A 27,098-nucleotide genomic window follows, 5' to 3' on the forward strand; every position below is an offset into this window, starting at 1 on the left:
CACGGATTGGGTCCGTAACTTGAGGATTATCCTCATTGCTGCACAAAAGAATTACGTCCTGGAAGCACCGCTGGGTGCCAGGCCTCCTGCAAGAGCAACACCAGAAGTTATGAACGTCTGGCAGAGCAAAGCTGATGACTACTCGATAGTTCAGTGTGCCATGCTTTACGGCTTAGAACCGGGTCTTCAACGACGTTTTGAACGTCATGGAGCATATGAGATGTTCCAGGAGTTGAAGTTAATATTTCAAGCAAATGCCCGGATTGAGAGATATGAAGTCTCCAATAAGTTCTACAGCTGCAAGGTGGAAGAGAATAGTTATGTCAGTGAGCATATACTCAAAATGTCTGGGTATAATAATCACTTGATTCAACTGGGACTTAATCTTCCAGATGATAGCGTCATTGACAGAATTCTTCAATCACTGCCACCAAGCTACAAGAGCTTCGTGATAAACTATAACATGCAAGGGATGAATAAGACAATTCCTGAGCTCTTCGCAATGCTAAAGGCAGCGGAGGTAGAAATCAAAAAGGAGCATCAAGTGTTGATGGTCAATAAGAGCACTAGTTTCAAGAAAAAGGGCAAAGGGAAGAAGAAGGGGAACTTCAAGAAGAATAGCAAGCAAGTTGCTGTTCAGGAGAAGAAACCCAAGTCTGGACCTAAGCCTGAAACTGAGTGCTTCTACTGCAAGCAAACTGGTCACTGGAAGCGGAACTGCCCCAAGTATTTGGCGGATAAGAAGGATGGCAAGGTTAACAAAGGTATATGTGATATACATGTTATTGATGTGTACCTTACTAATGCTCGCAGTAGCACCTGGGTATTTGATACTTGTTCTGTTGCTAATATTTGCAACTCGAAACAGGGGCTACAGATTAAGCGAAGATTGGCTAAGGACGAGGTGACGATGCGCGTGGGAAATAGTTCCAAAGTCGATGTGATCGCGGTCGGCACGCTACCTCTACATCTACCTTCGGGATTAGTATTAGACCTAAATAATTGTTATTTGGTGCCAGCGTTGAGCATGAACATTATATCTGGATCTTGTTTGATGCGAGACGATTATTCATTTAAATCAGAGAATAATGGTTGTTCTATTTATGTGAGTAATATCTTTTATGGTCATGCACCCTTGAAGAGTGGTCTATTCTTAATGAATCTCGATAGTAGTGACACACATATTCATAATGTCGAAGCCAAAAGATGCAGAGTTGATAATGATAGTGCAACTTATTTGTGGCACTGCCGTTTAGGTCATATCGGTGTAAAGCGCATGAAGAAACTCCATAATGATGGACTTTTGGAATCACTTGATTATGAATCACTTGGTACTTGTGAACCGTGTCTCATGGGCAAGATGACTAAAACACCGTTCTCCGGTACTATGGAGAGAGCAACTGATTTGTTGGAAATTATACATACAGATGTATGTGGTCCGATGAATATTGAGGCTCATGGTGGATATCGTTATTTTCTCACCTTCACAGATGATTTGAGCAGATATGGGTATATCTACTTAATGAAACGTAAGTCTGAAACATTTGAAAAGTTCAAAGAATTTCAGAGCGAAGTTGAAAATCATCGTAACAAGAAAATAAAGTTTCTACGATCAGATCGTGGAGGAGAATATTTGAGTTACGAGTTTGGCCTACATTTGAAACAATGCGGAATAGTTTCGCAACTCACGCCACCCGGAACACCACAACGTAATGGTGTGTCCGAACGTCGTAATCGTACTTTACTAGATATGGTGCGATCTATGATGTCTCTTACTGATTTACCGCTATCGTTTTGGGGTTATGCTTTAGAGACGGCTGCATTCACTCTAAATAGGACACCATCGAAATCCGTTGAGACGACGCCTAATGAACTATGGTTTGGCAAGAAACCAAAGTTGTCGTATCTTAAAGTTTGGGGTTGCGATGCTTATGTGAAGAAACTTCAACCTGATAAGCTCGAACCTAAATCGGAGAAATGTGTCTTCATAGGATACCCAAAGGAGACTGTTGGGTACACCTTCTATCACAGATCCGAAGGCAAGACATTCGTTGCTAAGAATGGATCCTTTCTAGAGAAGGAGTTTCTCTCGAAAGAAGTGAGTGAGAGGAAAGTAGAACTTGATGAGGTAACTGTACCTGCTCCCTTATTGGAAAGTAGATCATCACAGAAACCAGTTTCTGCGACACCTACACCAATTAGTGGGGAAGTTAATGATAATGATCATGAAACTTCAGATCAAGTTATTACTGAACCTCGTAGGTCAACCAGATTAAGATCCGCACCAGAGTGGTACGGTAATCCTGTTCTGGAGGTTATGTTGCTAGACCATGACGAACCTACGAACTATGAAGAAGCGATGGTGAGCCCAGATTCCGCAAAATAGCTTGAGGCCATGAAATCCGAGATGGGATCCATGTATGAGAACAAAGTGTGGACTTTGGTTGACTTGCCCGATGATCGGCAAGCCATTGAAAATAAATGGATCTTCAAGAAGAAGACTGACGCTGACGGTAATGTTACTGTCTATAAAGCTCGACTTATTGCGAAAGGTTTTCGACAAGTTCAAGGGATTGACTACGATGAGACCTTCTCACCCGTAGCGATGCTTAAGTCTGTCCGAATCATGTTAGCAATTGCCGCATTTTATGATTATTAAATTTGGCAAATGGATGTCAAAACTGCATTCCTGAATGGATTTCTAGAAGAAGACTTGTATATGATGCAACCGGAAGGTTTTGTCGATCCAAAGGGAGCTAACAAAGTGTGCAAGCTCCAGCGATCCATTTATGGACTGGTGCAAGCCTCTCGGAGTTGGAATAAACGCTTGGATAGCGTGAGCAAAGCATTTGGTTTTATACAGACTTTTGGAGAAGCCTGTATTTACAAGAAAGTGAGTGGGAGCTCAGTAGCATTTCTGATATTATATGTGGATGACATATTGCTGATTGGAAATGATATAGAATTTCTGGATAGCATAAAGGGATACTTGAATAAGAGTTTTTCAATGAAAGACCTCGGTGAAGCTGCATATATATTGGGCATCAAGATCTATAGAGATAGATCAAGACGCTTAATTGGACTTTCACAAAGCACATACCTTGACAAAGTTTTGAAGAAGTTCAAAATGGATCAAGCAAAGAAAGGGTTCTTGCCTGTACTACAAGGTGTGAGATTGAGTAAGACTCAATGCCCGACCACTGCAGAAGATAGAGAGAAGATGAAAGATGTTCCCTATGCTTCAGCCATAGGCTCTATCATGTATGCAATGCTATGTACCAGACCTGATGTGTGCCTTGCTATAAGTTTAGCAGGGAGGTACCAAAGTAATCCAGGAGTGGATCACTGGACAGTGGTCAAGAACATCCTGAAATACCTGAAAAGGACTAAGGATATGTTTCTCGTTTATGGAGGTGACAAAGAGCTCATCGTAAATGGTTACGTTGATGCAAGCTTTGACACTGATCCGGACGATTCTAAATCGCAAACCGGATATGTATTTACATTGAACGGTGGAGCTGTCAGTTGGTGCAGTTCTAAGCAAAGTGTCGTGGCGGGATCTACGTGTGAAGCGGAGTACATAGCTGCTTCGGAAGCAGCAAATGAAGGAGTCTGGATGAAGGAGTTCATATCTGATCTAGGTGTCATACCTAGTGCATCGGGACCAATGAAAATCTTTTGTGACAATACTGGTGCAATTGCCTTGGCAAAGGAATCCAGATTTCACAAGAGAACCAAGCACATCAAAAGACGCTTCAATTCCATCCGGGATTTAGTCCAGGTGGGGGACATAGAAATTTGCAAGATACATACGGATCTGAATGTTGCAGACCCGTTGACTAAGCCTCTTCCACGAGCAAAACATGATCAGCACCAAGACTCCATGGGTGTAAGAATCATTACTGTGTAATCTAGATTATTGACTCTAGTGCAAGTGGGAGACTGAAGGAAATATGCCCTAGAGGCAATAATAAAGTTATTATTTATTTCCTTATATCATGATAAATGTTTATTGTTCATGCTAGAATTGTATTAACCGGAAACATAATACATGTGTGAATACATAAACAAACAGAGTGTCACTAGTATGCCTCTACTTGACTAGCTCATTGATCAAAGATGGTTATGTTTCCTAGCCATAGACATGAGTTGTCATTTGATTAACGGGATCACATCATTAGGAGAATGATGTGATTGACTTGACCCATTCCGTTAGCTTAGCACTCGATCGTTTAGTAAGTTGCTATTGCTTTCTTCATGACTTATACATGTTCCTATGACTATGAGATTATGCAACTCCCGTTTACCGGAGGAACACTTTGTGTGCTACCAAACTTCACAACGTAACTGGGTGATTATAAAGGTGCTCTACAGGTGTCTCCAAAGGTACTTGTTGGGTTGGCGTATTTCGAGATTAGGATTTGTCACTCCGATTGTCGGAGAGATATCTCTGGGCCCACTCAGTAATACACATCACTATAAGCCTTGCAAGCATTGTGACTAATGAGTTAGTTGCGGGATGATGTATTACGGAACGAGTAAAGAGACTTGCCGGTAACGAGATTGAACTAGGTATCGAGATACCGACGATCGAATCTCGGGCAAGTAACATACCGATGACAAAGGGAACAACGTATGTTGTTATGCGGTTTAACCGATAAAGATCTTCGTAGAATATGTGGTAGCCAATATGGGCATCCAGGTCCCGCTATTGGTTATTGACCGGAGACGTGTCTCGGTCATGTCTACATAGTTCTCGAACCCGTAGGGTCTGCACGCTTAACGTTACGATGATAGTTATATTATGAGTTTATATGTTTTGATGTACCGAAGGTTGTTCGGAGTCCCGGATGTGATCACGGACATGACGAGGAGTCTCGAAATGGTCGAGACATAAAGATTGATATATTGGAAGCCTATGTTTGGACATCGGAAGTGTTCCGGGTGAAATCCGGATTTTTCCGGAGTACCGGGAGGTTACCGGAACCCCCGGGTAACTTAATGGGCCTTATTGGGCCTAGGTCCAAGAGAGGAGAGGAGGCCAGGGCAGGGCCGCGCGCCCCTCCCCCCCTCCCAGTCCGAATAGGACAAGGAGAGGGGGGCGGCGCCCCCCCTTCCTTCCTCCCCTCCACCTTTTCCCCCTTCCTCTCCTAGTCCAACATGGAAAGGGGGGAGTCCTACTCGCGCCTCTCCTCCCTTGGCCGGCGGCCTCCCCCTTGCTCCTTTATATACGGGGGCAGGGGAGCACCTCTCTACACAACAATTGATCAACGATCTTTTAGCCGTGTGCGGTGCCCCCCTCCACCATATTACACCTTGATAATATCGTAGCGGTGCTTAGGCGAAGCCCTGCGTCGGTAGAACATCATCATCATCACCACGCCGTCGTGCTGAAGAAACTCTCCCTCAACACTCGGCTGGATCAGAGTTCAAGGGACGTCATCGAGCTGAACGTGTGCTGAACTCGGAGGTGTCGTGCGTTCGGTACTTGATCGGTTGGATCGTGAAGACGTACGACTACATCGACCGCGTTGTGTTAACGCTTCCGCTTTCGGTCTACGAGGGTACGTGGACAACACTCTCCCCTCTCGTTGCTATGCATCACCATGATCTTGCGTGTGCGTAGGAATTTTTTTGAAATTACTACGTTCCCCAACACGGTCCGGGGGGCACCCGAGGTGGGCACGACCCACCAAGGCGCGCCTGGGCCTCCTGGCGCGCCCTGGTGGGTTGTGCCCCCCTCGGGGCACCCCCTAGGCGCAACCAGGGCCTATTGTGTTCCTTCTGGCCCATAAAAATTCTCCGTAGCGAGGGTTTCGTGGAATTTGGACTCCGTCTGATATTGATTTCCTGCGATGTAAAAAACATGTAGAAAACAGCAACTGGCACTTGGCACTATGTTAATAGGTTAGTACCCAAAAAATGATATAAAATGACTATAAAATAATTATAAAACATCCAAAATTGATAATATAACATCATGGAACAATCAAAAATTATACATACGTTGGAGACGTATCACATACTGATATCACCACCCGGCATACATCATTGGCCCCTCAACATATAGTTGGGATCTATGTGAGGAATAACTGTATTTCTGTCAATATCTCAAGCCCCTCGCATGGGGAGTTATTCAAGGCCAGTATGCTGATTCAATGAGGAACATTTCCAAGCATTAGGGGGAGATTTCAAGTACCATTAAGAATGCCAGGAAATTAGTGGAATTCTCAACACATTTCTGTCTCAAATCCATGCAGTCAAAGATCTGAACTATGCGTTCAGAAGATTTGCAATACATTGCAAATAACCTGCCAGATTCATTTACTGACTATAAAGGTGTCACACAATCCTACAATCCTGCAAAAGTACGCCTGAAAGAGTGGAGTACCAACAAAATCCACTCCACTCCCCGTTCAAATCAACAAGGGGAGATGTATGGCAGAAGTACATCAGGATTCTGCTTCTCGCAAGAATGGATATCAAGGCCTGTGAATCAGTAAATGCAAGTCAACTTCACGTTGACAGACACCTAATGGGTAGTATAAACCAAGTGGACGGGAAACCTCCACTAACCCAGGTCATAGTGCATGCAATGACCAGGACATCGGAATACCCGACTCAATCGCATTGGGACATCGCGAGCAGTCATCATGGGTAACGATATTTCCATCAACTATATATTGATATATAGATTCTAGAGAATCGTATAACCGGAAGTCTACAATTGTCGACATACATTTCTCAACTAGATTGCAAAAACCTTTCAAATGATTCAGATCCAAAGACCATGGCTTTGGAAAAGTGTGAACAACCCTCGGACTGAACTCAAGCAAAGGGTATAATCTAGGTAGAGATGATCTTGCTCAATAATGGGCGGGTATTCATAAGCAATAATACCTACACCAGTTTTCCTCTGGAAACAGAATTGAGAACAACGAGGTGGTGAAACAAAGAGCAAGTATTGTAGCACAAGGGTTCACGCAGATACCCAACTATTCTCCAGAGGTGGAATCTCGTTCCGATAACTTATATCATTGGCAGTTAAAAATCATCTATCTCTGCAGTTGATAGATGTAGTGATTACATATCCATGTAGATCAATATATTCAGATATAGATGGTTCCCGGCGGAACCTCAATTCTGAATCGAAGTACAAAATGCAACATACATTGTGTAAAATCAATAAGTCACCATATAACTTATTATTGTCGTCGGTACATTTGGTACAACTGACGTAGTGAGTTCCTTATTCACAAGGATTACTTCTACAATGATGATTATCCATGTTTGTGTGTCTGCAATGATGACACATGTAATTATCTAAATGATGTAGTTTAAAATGAAGGATTTGGGTAAACCAAAATACCGCTCGTTACTACAACTTGAGCATCTTCATTCATACATTATGGTATACTATGTTGTCTATATCCAAAATATATTGGAGAAATTCATTGTGGACAAATCTTATCCATCCATAGAGAAAGGTCTATTTAGACCAAGAGATGATGAAAATGAGATATTGGGACTGAACGTTCCATAATGTCATTGGATCCATCAAACACAATTGGTTGGTACTCAAGAATATCTTTCGATATCTCGAAGGCATCAAATATCTTGTCTTGGTTTTTTTTCATTTTCACATAAATGTGAACACTCATATCATTGGATACATCGATCAGATCCCCACTATGTCAGATCATAGACAAGCTTAGTGATCTTACTAGGTGTGGTAGCCCTCTCATGAAGAGTCTTCAAAACATACCTCATAGCTACATCCACCAACCATTATCTCAAAGATAATGTTGCTTGTGTTGCCCGGATGCAAACATGTTACTAATAAGCAACATCTTTATATTGCATATCTTGCAACTCAAATCATGCAACTGATTTGTTCACCAAGTCTCTACCAACTTTTACATTCCATAAACATGTTCATGGAATTGGTATATGACGGCTTTGGAATTTACAAGAATCAAGGGGAGTGTCTTCCTAAATTGTTCATGTTCAATGCATCGTATTGTACTTTTTTCTCTTCATGAGTTTACTATACAGGTTCTTATAAAGGTTTTTTATGAGGTAATATCAACATGAGATCATATGTCATACTTTCAGTTTTCCCCACCTGGGTTTTTAGGAAAGTATATACGACATATTTATTGTCCTCTGAACTCTATGGGTTTTCTCGTATTGAGTTAAAAGAGACAATAACCATTATATGTTGCATCATTTTCTCCTTATTTTTTCCACTGGGATTGCAGGAGTTTTAGCAACATATCAGACGCTATACTCCTAACATTTTTTTCCCACAGGGTTTTTGAGGAGCTTTTATTTAAGATGATGATGTCTACAAGGATAGCATAGATTAGTTGGAGTGTTGAGTTTAATTAACCCATGTGTTAATTATGGAGAATCTCTACTATCCCTAACCGCCATGTACGAGGGACACGACTGTTCGCTCGTGTCTCTCCGGACCATCGCGTCTGTTGGATGCATCCCCTCGGGGCTATATATGCTTGTACTCAATCATCAATAAAAATACCCCTTCACTTTACATCCATGTCTATCGTCTCTCTCGTTTTACTTTCTAACACCAACCAAGGGCCCAAGGAATGATCACAACCAAGCTCGTGATGGCATTTCCTGGGCGTTTGCATGTGATAGCCGTTTCTCTGATGCTTCTACACACGCATGAAACCGCACTAATCAGAGAAAAACGACAGTGTCATGAGGTGCCAACAATGTTTGTACAATCCATCACCGTACATAAGGAAGTCGCTAAAAAAAAGCTGAAAAGGGGGAAACTGAGTGGCAACCTAGACCTCTAATCGGCCTAACAAGGGTCTTCCCATGGGTGATTATATGAACAACAAAATGAAAGAAATAATACAGACCGGCCAAATGAAGCGTTGTTTGTTGGCCAAAAGGCGGTGTCTTACACATATAAGAAACCCGGGGACTCGCATTCTTGGGGTGGCCTAATGACGGTAAAGAATTATCTTTTTTGGTTTGCGTCTTTCGCGATAAAGGACGGGTCGAAGATTCGTTTCTGGGAAGACATTCTTGTGACTGGGCCGTCCGCCCGGGCATTTGAAACGGCTTTGGAGCGCCTGGCTGTAGATGCTCTTATGTGTTTTACCACGAAATGGACCAGATGTTTTCTTAGAGATTATGAGCAGCGAGATGGGAAGTGTTGGAACGAGCACACATCCCCCCCCCCCCCCCCCCCCCCTCCCCACACCCCCCAAACATGCCCTTTTGGGCCGGCCCATATGCGGGGCGGGAACCCCTTTTTTCATTTTTCCCTTTAGTTTTTGCTCTTTTTTTCTGTTTTGTTATCTTTTTATTTACATCAAATTCGTCATTTCCAAAAATGTTCATAATTTTTTAAATTTTTTAAAAGTATGTTCATGAATTTAGAAAATGTTCATGAATTTTAAAATAAGTTCACCAGTTTTAAAACATGTTCAATTTTTTTTTAAATCACTAATGTGGAAGAGATGTACATGAATTTCATGAAATGTTTGCCTTTTCAAAAAATGTTCACAAATTTAAAAACTGAATATTTTCCATTTTTGCTGAATAATTTTTGAATTTGATGAACAAATTTTGCTGATATGCCGATGGGTTGCTAGAACCGGCGACGACAGTTGTTGGTATTGGCCACCACGATTGCTGCGACCCCCGCGACAACCCGTGCTCCTAGTGTCGACAGGTGCTGGGACCGACAATAAAGGTTCCTGGAACCGGCGACGAAAAAAGGTGCTAGGAGTGAGCCAACGACGACACATGGGTTGCTGGAATCGGCAACAGAAACTTCTACAAAGGGCGAGCTATTGACAATGCGCCCGCGGGGCCTTGCCTGGTGGGTGTCCTAACCGGTGCTGATGCTACTGAGGCGGTTCCCCTTTTTAGGCGTCGTGCGTGTGCTTGTAAATCATTGTAAGCAGAACGACTGGAATGTGGGAGAGATTGAATTCATCGAACATATATCATTGCCCTATTATATGGCTTGTAAGGGGAACGATCGGGGAGCTGCACCGGTCAACCGGGATTCCACATATAAGAATCGCCATGAGAACTCTAGGGATTGCCTAGACGGCCACACGTACGTCCATGGGGTGGAGTGGAGCAAGTCAAGTGAGAAACCAATGGCAAATTTTCTCACGAGGAAAATGCTTATCGGTTCATGCTCCGATCACCCATCAGTGCCCTCGAAAGAGGGAAAGAGATGACTTCAAAAACCGGATGTGGACTATCTGCTCCCAAGCTCAAATGCTCTTGGATGAACATTAAAACCAAGAAAAATAGTTTAAAAAATGAAAAAATTGTGGCAAACTTTGAAAAATGGTTGGTGTACTTGCAAAAATTTATCAGGAAATGAGATTCGTGAAAAAAATAGATGCCCCATGTTTGTCAAAAAAAAATTGATGCTGGTTTTTTTCTTGCCGCCACTTCTACGAGTGTTGTTTCATGATGAATATTCCCAAACACTTAAAACATTTGTTCGAAGTTTGTGAAAAAAGATCTATTTTTTCCTGGCTTGTACTGTTCATCACAAACTGAAATACTGAAATGAGCTTTGGGAGCAGAGGAGCAGTTTCGCCGCAGGTGGCACGCATGCCATGCCGCCATGGCCACCCAAACCCGAACCGCGTGCTCACTCCACGCCAAAGCCACCCCAATTTCCCAGCACGGAGCAAGAGGACAAACCGAAAATATCAGGCGCGCGGCGCGGTCGTCGGCACCAACCAAAGCCAAACCGTGTGCTACGCTCAGTCCCGAGTCGTGTCGGGTCGTGTCCGCGCCCCCCGTTTCCACCAAAAACCACGAGCCCGAAACCACCGATCTCACCCCCATCTCCCGCCGCGCTTTACTATTACATCCCCGGGCGCCAACCCACCCGATCGACCGAGAGATCACGCGGCAACCAGCCAACCCCGGAGACCCACGGAAACAACTCGTCTGCAATGTGCAGAGGAACGGTGGACGACCTCCGCCCGCTCGGAGCCCGGCGGCGGCTCGAGGTACGGGCGTTCTACCTCCGCCTCTCCTCGTCATCCACGTCCACGTCGGCGCCGCCCGCGGAGCTCACGCTCGTGTACCGCCCGGCCATCGGCGGCGCGGCGCTGGAGCTGGGCGGCCGCGCGCTCCCGCCGGCCTGCCCCGCCGAGGTCACCCTCCTGCGCGTGCGCGGCAACGACGACGCGCCGGCGTACGGGAGCGCGGACCGCGTCTCTGCCGCCGAGGGCGCGCGGTTCGAGGTGTACGCCGGGAAGGAGGGGCTCGCGGCGGAGGGCGCCTTCGCGCGGCGCAACGGCGGGTGGCGCGTCGAGTGCCGCCGCCCGGTCGCGTCGCACGCGCGCGTCGTGGAGGTGCTGGTCCTTGCGGAGGGCGGCGTGGTCGTAAGAGCCAGGGCCAGGGCGTCGGCGGCGAGGAGGATGGGATGCGCCACGCGGCTCGAGGGGATACCGGAGGAAGAGGACGCGCCGTGCGAGTGCGGGGCGTGCGGAGACGAGTGGGAGATGGTCGGCCACGTCGGCGACGAGTTCAAGGAGCACGAGGAGGAGGTTGAGGCGGAAACGATGCGGTGGGCGCTGGAGATGGGTGCCTGGGCGGTGTGCGTCGGGGTCGGGCTGCTCGCCACCGCCCGCCGGTTCAGCCGGAGGCGACCCGCGCTCCGGTGATCCCGCCAAGAGTCAAGTGTACGTGTTCGCCAGGATTTTGTAGTACGTAGCCTCCTGTTTCTTTCTCAAGATTGTAGCGTATACATAGTTTTAAATAGCCGGCCGCTATAGCCCCGCTATAACTGTTTTTAAGGAATGCCGCTATATACATACTATTTAGACGCTATAGCCCGCTATTTAAAACATTAAATGTATATACGTACTGTATAGACGCAAATCGATCAACAACCAAGACATCAGATGCCATCTTACAAATTGTTCATGAGTTAGTTCATCCATCCATCCAACTGTGCAAAGCTTGCTGGGTCCTTATCAACAAGGTAGCAGACATGAGCATTAGAAAGCAAGTCATCAGAAGCCTTGACCTTTTGTTTTTGTTTTTGTTTTTGAATAAGATCGGAAGCCTTGACCTAGCTACGCACATATCTGAAAGGAGGGGGGATCTTTATCTGTTCCCACCATTCTTACTTGACTGCTATCTGTCTGAAACTCTAAAACTCTAAATCCTACGGGTCAATGCCACAGCTTCAGCAACAAGAAAAGAAACAGGGGGAGTTCCTTGCAACTACCACTACATGCTGAATTGAAAATAACTCTCCTTGGTGGGCACAGTTCAACTATAACATCCAGAAGAGCACACAACATATGGAACATTTGTTTGTTAGTGAATCTACTACACCAATACTCAAACCTTCTGCGTCCGTCCGGATCACGCAGTCCGGACGTCTTTTGTCTTCGGATCACGCAGTCCGGACGTCTTTTGTCTCTGGATCACGCAGTCCGGAAGTGTTTTGCCTTCAAACGCGGTCCTGCATCTTTCGGTACGGTAGCCCGGACGCACTTTTTCTCGCAAACCGAAGACAAACTATGGGGTTTGCGGGCGTCTGGACCGCTACCACGCCCGTGTTTGACTAATTTGGCCCACCGAACACCCATCTCCTATGCCCACACGCTTTTCTCGCCCATGTCCGCATTCATGCGCAGAGCGGACACGACCGTTCACTGGAGCCGGCATTAAAGCGGCTCGCCGGCCGAGCTCTCGGCCGCCCGCTGCAAACGCGTTCTCTCCGTATTGAAACGGATTCCGTCTGCCCGCCTACCTCTATTAAACCAGTGCGAGTGCCGAGGAATCTACTCCGACGCCCGGAGTGTCACACGTTTATTCCTGCGCTGACTGGCATCAAACACCTCTTCGACTGGGTCCTTGCATCCACCCCATATATAAACCTGCCAAGGTGTCGGGCAAGAACCATACCTCACCTCCGCTCTCTCCATCTCCTCCTTGTACAACATCCGCCATGGCCTCCAGCGAACAGAAGAAGGAGTTCTTCGGCATTGCAGGTGTCTGGGTTGCCCGGCGAGCCAACCTGATACAGGTTGGCTTGCCGGCAAACCATTTGGATCCAATGCCACCACCATCATCGTTGCCACCCCCTCCTCGCCTGTCCAGGCTGGACAACGCCGTCTCGCGGCAAATCCGCTGCGAGCAGTGGCGGCAACTAGTCATGCAGGTGGGGAAAGAAGCCATGTCAGCGGAGGCCGGTACGTCCATGGCCACCACAGACATCGAGGAAAAGAAGATCACGGGAGGCCGTCGCCGTTAGGGGTCCCATGAAGGTCACCGCCACCGCGTCGCCGGGTTACACAGTCAGTGTCTTGCCCGGTGAGTGGAGGCATAGACCACGGCGACCATCTTCGCTCCCCCCCCCCCCCCCCCCCAAATACCAACCCTGGTTTGTGCTTCTAGCGAGCAAAGCATCGAACAGCTGATTTGTCAACTGAGACTTTGCAAGGTCTCAGTCGACTGAGATTTAGCAGCTCTGTTATTAATTTCTATTTTTTTTAGGCCGGCACATGTTCGCGTGATCTTGATGAGGCTGCGGTTGCGTCGCTCCGGCAGAGATTGGGTGACACGATGCTGTTTGAGGAGCGTGCGGTGGACAAAAACGTGATCAAGGAGGGCAAGAGCCGGGACTTCGTGCCGGTGGGGCATGGGGTGGCGTCGTTGGTGATAGTGGTGTAGCAGCATGATGTGAACGCCGACGAGGTGCCGCTGTCCATTGTCCAGATCGACGGGCATGCCCACGAGGGCGAGAACGGCAAAGACGACATGGCGAAGCCAGAGTAACCCATCAGAGCTGCTCTGTTCCGGATCAAATGTCATTTATTGCTACTTACTACTAGGATGATGACGATGAGTTGTGTGCTTCTTAGTGAGTATGTTGTCTGCCTAACATATAACTAAATGGTCAACATGCAATTTTTTCACCGAATTAAGCAATTGTATTGTGATGTTCCTGATCATGTATTTTCTTCTTTCGACGAGGCTCGCTAACAGCCAGCCTACGGCCTTCATAGTATCGACAAGCAGGGCGTGCCGCCGCGCGGGAATGGCTAGTATCCTAACTAAAGAACAATATATCCAAAAATAGGAAATTATGTACTCCCTCCGTTCCGAAATATAAGTCTTTGTAGAGATTTCACTAGATGAACTATATACGGAGCAAAATGAATGAATCTACACTTAAAATGCATCTATATACATCCGTATGTGGTTTCTAGTGAAATCTCTACAAAGACTTATATTTAGGAACGGAGGAAGTAATTTACATACAATTATATATTACATGAAAACAACATATAAAACAAAATCATTGGGTCTCTTGGCACACAGACAAATTAACCACGACACAATTGAATTTCATAACTAGTTTCTTATCACTGGATGCAGATCAGATCTTGACCAATACCGTCCCCAAAGGATGATACTCTAGTTGTCTAATGCAGCTCTCCGTCCTCCTCTTCCTGAATCATAGGGTCGCATCTCCGTCTAGCTCTAGCACTGCTCCATGGCCTACGTTGGGTCCGTTCACGGCGCTGGCAGCCCAACTGACGGTGAGGAGGACCAAACCTCGTCCGTGCTTGAAGTTGGGCCACCGTGAAAGCCGAAGGTGACGTTTACTGCGGTCTTGGACCATCAACCCTTCCGAGTGAGCTCCCCTCGATGCCTGGGATGAAGCCTTCGGCAACGAGAAGACTGCGCGCTCCCAAACACGTGATGCCGGTGTAGGAAACTGATATGGTCCCGAAACTACTTAACGAGCTCCCCCTTTGACTTCTTCTTGCGAGACACCTTCGTCCACAATCCATCGTCATCGTTGTCTAAGGACACGCGCGCCACCTCCTCCGTAACCTCATGAACATCATATCTCTGCTCCTCTGCCAAGCATTGGAAACGGGAACCCGAAGGCGGCAACAAAATCATCGTGGACGTTGACACCGAAGAAATCATCTTGGGGAAAATCCGAACCCCGACGGAGATAGCACAGTCATCTATAACGATCTCTTTTCCCGCAAGGATCTTCTCCCCTTCTCTCAAATGGCGGCATGTGACAATGGCTCCCGTGGCATCGCACAGATAGGTCCACCCTGATTGCCTGTCGAGGAGGAGCATGCCGGCATGGCGTCCAGTCCTTGCGTTGAAGAAAGCCGTAGAGTAGGAGGCCATCCATCTCCATGTTGGTGGTGAGTCATGTGTCTCCAAGTTATACCGAGGAAGATAGTCGTTGTTGAAAACATGTGGTCTACTAATTATCATACGTTTTGCTAGCCTGTCTAATTCAGATGTCGGCCCTGAATGCAACAAGTTCCATGCAAAAGCACTTATTCTGCTGCATATGGGCACCCTTTTCCTGGCCCCAAATGTCTTGGTTCTTGGGTCATAGATCCGTAGCACCGCATCCCCGGGGTCGAACCCCGGCAAGTGTACCCGCATCCACAACACGATCCTCCCATCATCGAGAATCGCCAACGGCTTCATCAACCACTCCCTGTGCCCGGGATTTTGGTGGCAAGGCATGGTGATGGTGTACCTCTTGGACCATAGAGATAGGTCTGGGTCCACCAGGAACCATAACTCAACTAATTGCTGGTCGTGGTCGGCGTAGCTTGCGACCAGGTGGCCGTTCATCTCAACCAAGCTGGCGCCCGGGCGGTTTGCGGGGCCTTGGAAGGCTTCCGACCGCCACGTTTCGCTGTGGAGGTCGAACGCCATGACCAGCTGTGTGTTTAGGTCCTTGGACTCCGAGTACCAGTCCCGACTAGGTGCAAAGTATGCAACTCCATTGATGGTAGGGACGCCGCCCCAGCCTGATACCGCCTTTAGTGGAGGGTTACCTGTATCCCTCCAGCCGCCGCCAGTCATGGTGAGGATCTTGCAGATCTGCGGCTCGTGGCGGCACAGTGAGGTGTGGATGGAGAACACCTTGTGCTCTCTAGTGGAGGTTACGGCCCCAACGGTGAACGAGTAGCATTCGTAGTCTTTATGTAGTGCGGGGTCAGGCAAAAGGGAGGCAACGCCGTTGGAGAGGTTGAGAAGGTAAAGTTGATCGTCGTGGCTGACAACAACGTAGACCACACGGTCATGACTCGTGGCGGGCGTCTCGCCGTACGGACGCAGCTTGTAGCTGAACGGCATGACGGCGTAGTCGGACTCCATGTCGAGGATGTTGACGGCCTCGTAGATCGAAGAGTAGCTTCTGGACAATCCCATGGCGAGAAGCATGCGGCCAGGATTGTGGGCGGCGGCGATGAAGTCCGGGTGGCACAGTAGGCACCGCCATGATTTGCAGACGGCACGGAAGCGGTACAGCGGCTCGGCGGGGAGGCGCTGCAGAATCTCGCACAGAAGGTCCAGGGGAAGAACACCATCGTTTTCTGTGGCAGCGATCGGAGGAGCCGCGGGTCGCGCCGTGTTTGGTTCGTGGAGCGTCGCCGTCGATGACATCGCCGCAATGGATACTATATTGGTACGACTCCTGAGCTAGGGCGTAAGCTTCCTCTCCTTATAACTATCGGATGAATCGTCGTAGATTCCTAGCTTAAGGAAAATCATAACAGGAAGCCGTGACAAGGTCTACTTTTTTTTAATGCGTGACAAGGTGTACTTTGCATACGTTTTCCCGTATCGTCCGCAGGGACACGTACGCGCAACGGACTACAGCTCAGAGTGTCCTTTTTGCGTGAGAAACTTACCATCTATCTGGATATCTATCTAGAGGTAACAAAGATCTAACATCAACTACAAGCACTGGAGCGAGCCGAATGTGTGCCGCTAAAACCACATAGCAACAGTGCACTAGAGCAACAACCATTGCCGATGAAGAAAGCCATAGATTAGAAGGATCAAATCTATAAACATCCAAATAAAGACGAACGAAGACCGGACTCAAACAGATCCACCCAAGACCAGCATCGACCAAGTCCCTTGAGATCCGACGGAGACACGTGGCCACACTCCCTCCGATGACGCTAGATGCACCCTCCAGACGGGGATAGAACGTGAAAAACATTATTCCTACTGAGGGACATCATCGCCGATGACGCTAGATGCACCCCAATCAAGATGTTGAACCTAATAAAAACAAGACCGAAGGTCCTCCCATTGCACCTCCACGGCCCAAAGGCCATCAGAGATGGGGCGGACCGGCGATGGCGCCGACAGGCGGAGGAGGAAATCATGTTATCTTTTTTGTGGGAGAGGAAAGAGGTCCAATAGGTTTACTATACAGCTCAGTATGTAATTGTTGAACCTAAACTAGCTGCACTAACTCAGTATCTGTCACATTACATTTGTTTTTTGTTGAATTTGGTTACCATACATTCAAACTAGTTTTTTTAATTGATGTAATCGGTCAACTAGGGTTTCACATATCAGAATCGTCGTGAAAACTCTCGGGATTAGCTACACGGCGACACGTACGGCCAGGGGGTGGAGTGGAGCAAGTCAAGCGAGAAACGATGGCAAATTTTCTTCACGAGGAAAATGTTTATCGGTCCATGGTTCGATCACCCATGAGTGACCTCGAGAGAGGGAAAGAGATGCCTTCAAGAACCGGATGTAGACCATCCGGTCGCAAGCTCAAATGCTCTCGGATGAACAGTAAAATCAAACAAATAGTAAAACAAATAAAAAGTAGAAAAAAATGTGGCAAACTTTCACAACTGGTTTGTGTGCTTGCAAAAATTTATCACGAAATGATATTCGTGGAAATCGTGAAAAAAATCGATGCTACATGTTTGTCAAAAAAAAATGATGTTGATTTTTTTCTGCCACCACTTGTACGTATGTTGTTTCATGATGAAAATTCCCAAACATTCAAAACATTTGTTCGAAGTTTGGCTTGTACTGTTCATCCCAAACTGAAATGAGCTCGGGGAGCAGAGGAACACTTTCTGGTGACGTAATGATGGGGGCAAGCCTCAAGCAGAGGCTCCCTTTGTTGCGATGTATAGGTGGTTCCACGGCCGTCCGCAGGTGGCACGCATGCCATCGCCACCCAAACCATGTGCTCACTCCAGGCCAAACGAAAATATCAGACGTGGACGGATCTGTAGATATTGGGTGGTACTGTCACCTCTCGCTCCCGTGCGGCTCCACGGGCCGACGGGGGTGCCCAAACTCCGGCCGCCTAGGGCCCTCCTTCTCCCCCTCTCCCCTCACCACCGCCAAAGGGCGTCGCCCGGGCGGCGTCGGCGGCGGTGGGGCCGTTTCGCGACGAGGTTCGAGCGGATCTCGAGGTCCCGGCCGTGCTTGCGGCGGCGGGGTCAGCGGAGAAGTGGGGTGGCGGCTGTGGCCCTTGGAGGTGCAGAGGGCCGCGTGGCCGCGGCAACGAAGGGTGGCTAGGCGCGTTGGTGCGTGCAGGCGTGGATATGGCCGGGGTGAGCGCGGCGGCCTTCTACTGCGCGGATCCGGGGTGAGCGCGGCGGCCGTCGTCATTGAAGACATGACCTTGAGCGTGTTGGGAGTCAGCAACTTGAAGGTCACCATATACCCGATCTTGATCTGACGGACGACGGCGAAGGTGGCCCAACCCTGATCAAGGGTGACCCTGCCGCTAATCAGCTGGATAGTGACCCTCCATGAGCAACCGGTGTTTGTCTTGATCTTGAACTCCGTCGTCACGGCCGGGAAGTGCTTCGTAAAGTCTAGGGGCATTGGTATGGCCTCAAGCTTCGGGGTCATAATCACTTTGCATCAGTGAGTTGGCCCACCCTCTTCATGATAGTGGCCGTAGTTCCGACGCTTGCTGCTGGGGGGCTCCTCCGGCATCACGTCGCCGTCTGTGAGCGGCACCTGGACGGGCGTCTGCGGCACCACCTCCAAGGGTTGCACCACATCCATGCCCTTGTCATGCTCCATTGACGGCACCACCTCCTTGCCCTTGTTTTACGTGTCGATCTGCATTATGAAAAGCACAAAATCATGAAAAAGATCGATGATCCATGTTTTTAAAAAATCAATGCTGATATTTTTTTTCCCACCACTTCTGCGTATGTTGTTTCATTATGAAAATTCCCAAACAATCATCGATGATCCATTTGTTCGAGATTTTTTTTCCTAGCTTGTACTGTTCATCCTAAGCTGAAATGAGCTCGCGAAGCAGAGGAGCAGTTTCGTCAGCAAACCAGACCTACTCTACTCTACTCTACTCTAATGACGTAATTACTGGACTGATGCCCCCATCAACTATTCAACTTTGCCAGTAGAAAAATTGATTCTGGGCCATCGGATGGATCATGCATGGTACAGATTGTACTGAGTGGAATCTGTGCGCACAATTGCCATTTGAGTCCCTCGCTCCTAGCTATTTTCCTCCTGACACCCTTCTTCTTCGAGTTCCTCAGCAGCAGCGCAAGCCCCCTCCAACCCTATCCCTCCGCCGCACCAGGCCGATGCCGCCGCCCGCCGACGATGATTGGCGAGCTCGTAGAGGATCTACTCCTTAGACGGTAGCTGCTGATGCAGCACGCCGCCCGCCCGACCGCGAACCCCCTTTCAACGGCGACGTAACCATCGCCACGGTGGTGAGTTTCACGAGTCCTCAAGCTTTCTTCCCCTTCCCCCTTCACAGAGTGCAGAGCCTCCACACGGCTGACTTCCGTGAAGAAATTCCTCTCTCCCCTTGCCCCTCACTATTCTCTTTCTTGTGTGGTGCATCTGTTCTCCCTCGGATGGCCCCTCTTCTACCCCCTTGCTTGTTCTCTCATGAATTTCCCACAAACCGAGCCACCTCTCAAGCTCCAATCCCCTTTCTGGATGCACGAAATCTGGTCTCATTTTCCTATATATATTGCAGATCAGTTTGGAGCTGTAGCCATTTTTTTTTTTTGCGATACAGCTGTAGAAGAAATTTAGGTGCCAAACCAGATCAAGTTTGAGGTAATGAGCATCATTCTGGTGTCATGCGTTCATTGTATGTGCTACTGTTTTTGTACCATTGTTTCGGCACATTTTGGACGCATCTTCTTTATTACTGAATACCTCTCTTTTGTGTGTATTGATTCTGAAGCATATGTAAGCCTGCTTACTTCGTATTTTGATTCTGAAGCACGTGTGAGGCTGCATAATCTGTATTTTTGGACAGTGGATTAAACACGGTGCCAAGTGCGAGGTCAAAATTTAGACCCATGTGTACAAAGCCTATAACATTTTTTATTAAAGTATAACCCTAGTACATTCGTGAAAGAAAGGTAATCACTAGTACAGTTGTACAATTTTCTTAGAGTTAGTCTTAGGCAGGCCATAGGGAGATCCAGTGAATGTTTTTTATTCTTGAGAAGGTGCAGGAGGCGGGAGTTGGGCCTGGAGTGGTTCTGTGGTTGACTTGGAGTCTAGCAGCCAGCCACTTAGTCCATTTTTACTTTTTTTTTGCGGGGTAGTCCATTTTTACTTTGATGTCTACTGGTCCATTAGTCTTTAATTCCTAAAGCTGTACGTAGAAAAAATGGGGGCCCTGTGCAGCTGCACAGGTTGCACATGTGAATGTACAGCACTGTCTGCTGATCTTAGCTCTATACATGGTTGTTCAGGCAGTCATTGTGTGTGGATCTGTAAGCTATGCTAAAATTTTGTCAAGGCATCAGATCAATTTTTTTGCAAGCCTAGTGTGTTTGCAAATAATCTTGCAAGATATTTTACCCAAATAAAAACTATTGAGCTCTTTTCAGTAAAAAGTACTATAGTGATGATGTTATGGTAAGTGTAGAAAAACATACATATTTGTTAATGCTTCACAATGTTAGGAATATACATTGATCGGTGCACCAGACACGTATATATGAGTACAGAAGGGGGGCCACATCCTCAACTATACAGAAAAACTAGGAGGTGGGCCCAAGACACAATATACATGTACACAATATATTCAAGCCCCCCCCCCCCCCCCCCCCGGCAGTCGAAGCGGAGCCAGAGACGCAGAGACAAGAATGAAACTCCTCAAAGGTGGAAGTCTGCAGTCCCTTAGTCATCACATCGGCGAACTGTTGTGCAGTCGGAACATGGAGGACACGAATACGTCCATGGGCCACCTGCTCGCGCACAAAGTGAATGTCTAGCTCAAAGTGCTTAGTCCGGCGATGATGAACGGGGTTGGCGGAAAGGTACATCGCAGAAATGTTGTCACAGTAGACAACCGTAGCCTAGGAGACGTCATGATGCAACTCCTGAAATAAATGTCGTACCCAGGTGCACTCGGCGACGGCGTTAGATACAGCTCGGTACTCAGCCTCCGCGCTAGAGCGTGAAACCGTAGGTTGTCGCTTGGATGACCACGAGACGAGTGAAGGACCGAGGTAAACGCAGTAGCCAGAGGTGGACCGACGGGTGTCGGGGCAGCCGGCCCAATCCGCATCGGAGTTGGCCACCATCTCCAGAGAAATGGACGCTGTGAGAGTAAGCCCAAGAGCCATCGTGCCGCGGATGTAATGGAGAATCCGCTTCACGAGGGTCCAATGGGAGTCACGAGGGGTGTGCATATGCAGACACACCTGCTAAACAGCATACTGTAACACTACTAGGAAAAACCTTATACACAGAACTTTAGCAGTAGCGCTTGTTAAAAAAGCGCGCTAGTGCTAAATAACAGTAGCGCGTGCATCATAAGGGCGCTACAGATACAAACGTTGCAGTAGCGCACCTAACTATAAACACGCTACAACTAAAATTCTCACGACTAAGCCAACAAGCTACACATAGTAGTAGCGTTCTTATTTAAACCGTGCTACCGCTATGTCTATTGTAGCAGCGCGTTTACGTAGGAAGGCGCTACTGCTAACGAAAAGAAAATAAATCAAACAACAAATAGAAAAGTAACTGAAAATGATAGAAATAAAAGAAGAAGAAAGGAAAAAATAAAATGTAAAGAAAAATAGATGAGAAAAGGAAAAAAAGAGACAGGCTTAGCAGTAGCACGTTTTGTGAAACGCGCTATAACTAACTTAGCTATAGCGCGTTTCCTTTAACGCGTTACCGCTATGTTTCACTTAACCAGCGGTTTTCCCTCCACCCGGCCACCACTTCTCCCCCAAATCCCTCGCCCCCACTTCGCCAACGTGTCCCCAATTCGCCGTCGCCCCACTTCGCCGCCGTCTCCTGCCGACGTCGACGCCCCCGGAGCCACCAGAGCCACGCGCCGTCGACGCCACCAGAGCCGCCCCCAACGCCACCGGAGCCGCGCGGCCTCATCAACGCCATCGGAGCCGCCCTCGGTGCCACCAGAGCCACCCTCGACGCCCCTGCCTCCCTCGCCGTCACCGGAGACGCCCCTGCCTTCCTCGCCACAACTGTCTCCCTCGCCGTCACCGGAGACGCCCCTGCCTCCCTCGCCGTCACCGGAGACGCCCCTGCCTCCCTCGCCACCACCGGAGCCATCGTCTGTAAGCACCCCTCCTCTCTCTCTCTCTCATGCATAGCACAAACATTGGACATACTAACTAGCTAGGTTAACTAGTTTAATTAGGTTAATTTTCTAGGTTAGTGCAAAAATGTAGTTAGGGCTTTGACAGAGAACTAGTTAGGTTAACTAGTTTAATTATCTAGGTTAAGAAAAAAATTATTTAGGGCTTTGGCAGAGAACTAGCTAGGTTTACTAGTTTAATTAGGTTAATTATCTAGGTAAACTAGGTCAACAAGCTAGGTTAACTAACTAGCTAGGTTAATTTGGTTCGTTAGGTTAACAAGCTAGGTTAACTAGGTTCGCTAGGTTAGAGGAAAAATTTATTTTCGACCACTATTTTCCTGGTTTGAGACGATGTTGAATCCTTTTTAAAAAATAGATATGAAATTGACATTTTGTAGATGCAAAACATTCTCCTCTTAGGGAGACATGTTCATTCTGAAACTGGATTTCTTTTAGACAATTCTGGAACTGGAAATATAGTTAGGAAATAGGAAAATGACATAGTATTTGATTAAGAGAAACCCCTAAAAAAATTGATTAAGTGTAAACAAAGAAATTGATTAAGTTTTTTTAAATCTAAAAGAAAGTTGATCAAGTGGAACTTTCAGTTCCGTGTGGGCTGTCAATTCGTGTCCGCCTAATGAGAAAGCAGGCTTGGAGCCCAGCCCAGCTGGTCCTAACGAACCCGATGGACACTGAGAGATGTCCACCCCGCCTTCAAGGCTGCAACTCCTCGCCGCCATCGCCGCCGCGCCTTGGTGCGTCCCACTCGCCCGCTTCCTCCTTCCTCCCCCCGTCGGCTGCGGCGCCAAGGAAGGGCGAGCGGGCATGAAGGCCGGGAGGAAGAACCTGCGGCGCGCGTCGCAGGAGGGCACCGCCGTCACGCTCGCGGAGAACGAGAGCATCATGCAGGTCGTCACGCTGCGTGGCTCCAACCTCATCGAGGTACAAGCTTCTTGCCCAGGCCTTCACCCTCTCTGAAAATTGGTTCTCACTCTGCCGCCGTTCTGGTGCTGATGCTAGGTCACAGACGGCGAGGGCGTCAAGTCTCTCGCCCTGATCCCCGCCAAGTTCCAAAAGTGTTTCTGGATCAAGAACGGTGAGTGATTTAGCTAGCAAATGGCATGGCTTCCAAAGTCGTTGGTTGGTTAGTTACTCTTCGCCTTTGTCGCCAGCACCTGGTGGTTTGCTCATGTCATGTGTGCCCTGAATGGGCAGGGAATTTCGTGGTTGTTGATGCTAGTGGGAGGGACGAGGCTCTAGAATCTGGAAGCAAGATAGCCTGCGTCGTGTCGCGAGTCCTCTTTCATGACCAAGTTCGTGCGCTCCAGAAATCTGGCGAATGGTGAGTTACTAAGTCCCTTGACCCTTGCTGTCTGATAATAATAGTTATCAAGTACTTCCTCCGTTCCAAAATAGATGACTCAACTTTGTACTAACTTTAGTACAAAGTTAATACAAAGTCGGTTCATCTATTTTAGAACGGAGGGAGTACTACCTATGTAAAGAAATATAAGATCCTTTAGGGAGTAGTAGTTAGAAGTTTTTTTTTAACGAGGCAAAAGACTTGCCATTTTCATTGATTAAGAAGAGTGAGAATTTCCCGGTTAATTGACGGAAAACCGCGCTAAAACCGACACAATCCAGCCCACAAAATGGGCACCACCGGCCAACCTAGCCACCGACATGAAACACATAGCTGCAGAACAGCTGCACAAGCTATGACGGCGTATGCCGACAGATGGCCACACTCACAAACAACCGACAACTCCGACTTTGACGACAAGCATCGCAAGGGAAATATGCAGGACTTGCGCTGACCGTGCCCACCGCAGCAACCACCTAGTGCCTGTCATCGTCACCACCTGGACTCGCTCCACCGTAGTTCCGACTTCACAGCAACCAAGCAAACCCACGGAAGAGCACCTCGGACAAGTCGGGAAAATCCAACTACCAAAGCCCGATCCGCGACCCAAGTTCCTCTCGATGCCATCATTGTTGCCAAACAGAAATTAGCGCCCCCGAAACAGCCTCCTCAGCAAACCACGCGGTGAAGGTGCCGCCAACCACCGCGGCGAAGATGCTGCCAACCACCGGTCTCCCGATGTAGCCGGCTCCGAGACGATGCCCCCAAGGAGGAAGAAGACGTGAAGGCGCCTTCATCGCCTGATCCTGCGGATCTGAGGTTTCCCTCTGGAGCCAAGCCCACGGGAAGAGGGGAGAAGCAGCACACTCCAGTGACGCTTCCAAGAAAGAGTGCGGCGCCAGCGGGCGTTGCCGCATCCGGCAAAGGCCAGAGATAGGATTTCTCCCGGTGAAGCTCAACCACCAACTGCCAAAACCGGCCGGCCAAAAACCACCGCCCACCAAACCTTGTAGAGCACGGAGGCTTGCCGTCTGACTCCAACTGGCCGCGAGATCCCTCGACCCGCCACGTCCAGGCACGCACCGCCCCCGGCCGAAGCCGCCACCACCAAATCTGGGGCCGCCTCCCTCACAACTGAAGACCTCCACGCGTGGCTGCCGCAGACTTCACAGCCAGAGAGGAACCCCTAGCAGGGAGGGCAGGCCGCCACCCCCGCCCCAACCCGCCGGACGAGCTGCCAGATCCGCAGCCCGTCAGCCGAAACACCAGCAAGCAGGAGGAACGCAGCAAGGTCCCCTCGAGGACGGCAGCAGGGGGCCGAGCCTCCCTCCATCCCAGCACCACCGTCCGCGCTGGCGACAGCTCGCGACGGTCCAGATCGGGGGCGGCGTCCTGGCTCGCGGTGGAGGAGGGAGTAGTAAGAAGTAACCGTAAGAGTACATGCACATACTATATTGAATAATGAGTTAGCGATGGTTGTAATTTTTATTGTTTCAAATTCATTCTGCTTAGTGGCCCAAGATGGCCATTAGTTTTCAGTGTTACATTATACCTCTTCCAGACAAGTGAAGGCTTCCCTTTAGTTGCCGGGATATTGGTAAAAATACACCCTCCCTTGCAATATACTATATAAATACAGATTTTCTTGTGATTTTGAATAGCTGTGATTTCACTTATATTGAAGTTGTAGTATAAGCTTGTGGTGTTATTTATGACCTACTTACACCAGGGTCAGTTTGTGAAAGGCTGGAGGCTGGCTGCCACTCTGCTTTGTAATTTGCCGCTTCATGTATTTATCATGACATCATTTTTGATAAAGCAATCATCTAGTGTTCCTTCTCCGGCATGTGCATTGGCAAAATAGTCATGTACTGCCTCCTTCCCTAGTATGTGCAGATAAAAGGCGGTGGTTCATATGTTTGTGGTTGACTAGCAGTTCATTCAGCTATTCAATAGTCTACTGTGCATACGCAAGCTTTAATAACTACTCCCTCTGTCTCATAATATAAGATTGTTTTGCAAGCTGTTTTAGCATACAAAATGATCTTATATTACAGGACGGAGTGAGTAGTTTTTTTCCTGTTAAACATTATATTGAATTCACATTCCATGTGATATGCAAGTTACCAATGGATTTCAATAGCCTAAATGGTTTGATTCAGGTTTTGCTTGATCTAATGAACATGAAAAAGGACGCCGAGAACTGATAATATAATCACATGTTGATGTAGTATAAATTATGGGAAAATACTAGGATCAAGGATTCTAAAAGTTTTCCCAGGAAGCCTTCTAGTAATGTGCCGGATTGTTGTTTGTACATCCGCACAAGCTCTGCATCCGTAGTTTTACTTGATAAAACCAGGATTTTTAGCTTGTCGTCCTCTTGATTGGGTGTCACTGATTCACTATGTTTTCTTATCCTAGGCCGGCTATCTTCAAGTCAACTCCCAATGGGTGGGCGACAGGGCCAGAAGGAACGAAATCACAGGCTGAGGAAGAGCAGAACTCCGAAGAAGAAGAAGAAGAAGAAGAAGATGATGATGATAATGATATGCCTCCACTAGACGCTAACACGAACCGAAATAGGCCATTTGAATTGCTTTCCGATACACACAGTGATTCTGATTCTTGGGCAGGTAGACATAGGCATAGCCATGGACGATGTCATCCTATGGCTACCGTCTGCTTGTACACCGGATGTATTTAAGCCGAAGTTCGGGCACGACATCGGAACCTGCCCAATCATCTGTCTGAACAAAATCAGTGAGTTTTATCGACATTAAGTGGCGGAGCATGATGAAAATTGCCACACGGACTGTAATATGAACAAAACAACAATGTTCCATATGCTGTGTTTTATTTCGGGATGTTATAGTTGAGGTGTGCCCACCAGGAAGAATTTTCCAATTCAGCTGGTGCTAGTAGTTGCAGGGAATTCTCCTCTGTTTCTTGTTGCTTATTCTGGAAGTGTTTCCTGTCTGCTTGCTTTTCACCTTGTCGTCGAGGTATTTGCAGTTGAGGTACTAGTCTTCGATGTACTGGAATCTTGTTGTATTCCATTCCATGTGGACATGCGGTGGACCATAGCGCTAAATTTTTTAATCTATTATCATAGACCCGAGTTACTACAATTTTTTCTTCTGTGAAACTTATCTCTGAATTTTGTCTATTTCAAACCGTGCGTCACGGGGAAACGTGCCAAACAGGCTATCTTTGCAGACCAGTTAAGCTGTTAAATATGAGAGAGGCTACCGTCTGGAACAATTTTTCAATAGAACTGGACTAACGAGCCCCATGTTACAAGCC

The 27,098-nt window shown here is 47.7% G+C and overlaps 2 protein-coding genes across 2 annotated transcripts; both read left to right on the top strand.

The window, feature by feature from the left end:
• The first annotated feature begins 10,838 nt into the window (after nucleotides 1-10,838).
• LOC123123773 (uncharacterized) lies at nucleotides 10,839-13,979 on the top strand. Its single transcript, XM_044544377.1, has 2 exons — nucleotides 10,839-11,705; nucleotides 13,534-13,979. The coding sequence occupies exon 1, from the start codon at nucleotides 10,971-10,973 to the stop codon at nucleotides 11,685-11,687; it is 717 nt and encodes a 238-aa protein (XP_044400312.1). The 5' UTR covers nucleotides 10,839-10,970; the 3' UTR covers nucleotides 11,688-11,705; nucleotides 13,534-13,979.
• Nucleotides 13,980-23,155: 9,176 nt separating this feature from the next.
• On the top strand, nucleotides 23,156-26,645 carry LOC123126157 (probable RNA-binding protein EIF1AD). The gene is made up of 4 exons (XM_044546547.1): nucleotides 23,156-23,371; nucleotides 23,450-23,525; nucleotides 23,645-23,771; nucleotides 26,217-26,645. The coding sequence occupies exons 1-4, from the start codon at nucleotides 23,255-23,257 to the stop codon at nucleotides 26,497-26,499; spliced, it is 603 nt and encodes a 200-aa protein (XP_044402482.1). The 5' UTR covers nucleotides 23,156-23,254; the 3' UTR covers nucleotides 26,500-26,645.
• Nucleotides 26,646-27,098: the final 453 nt, after the last annotated feature.

The sequence above is a fragment of the Triticum aestivum genome, chromosome 5D, assembly GCF_018294505.1.
Source record: "Triticum aestivum cultivar Chinese Spring chromosome 5D, IWGSC CS RefSeq v2.1, whole genome shotgun sequence".
Classification (NCBI taxonomy): Eukaryota; Viridiplantae; Streptophyta; class Magnoliopsida; order Poales; family Poaceae; genus Triticum; species Triticum aestivum.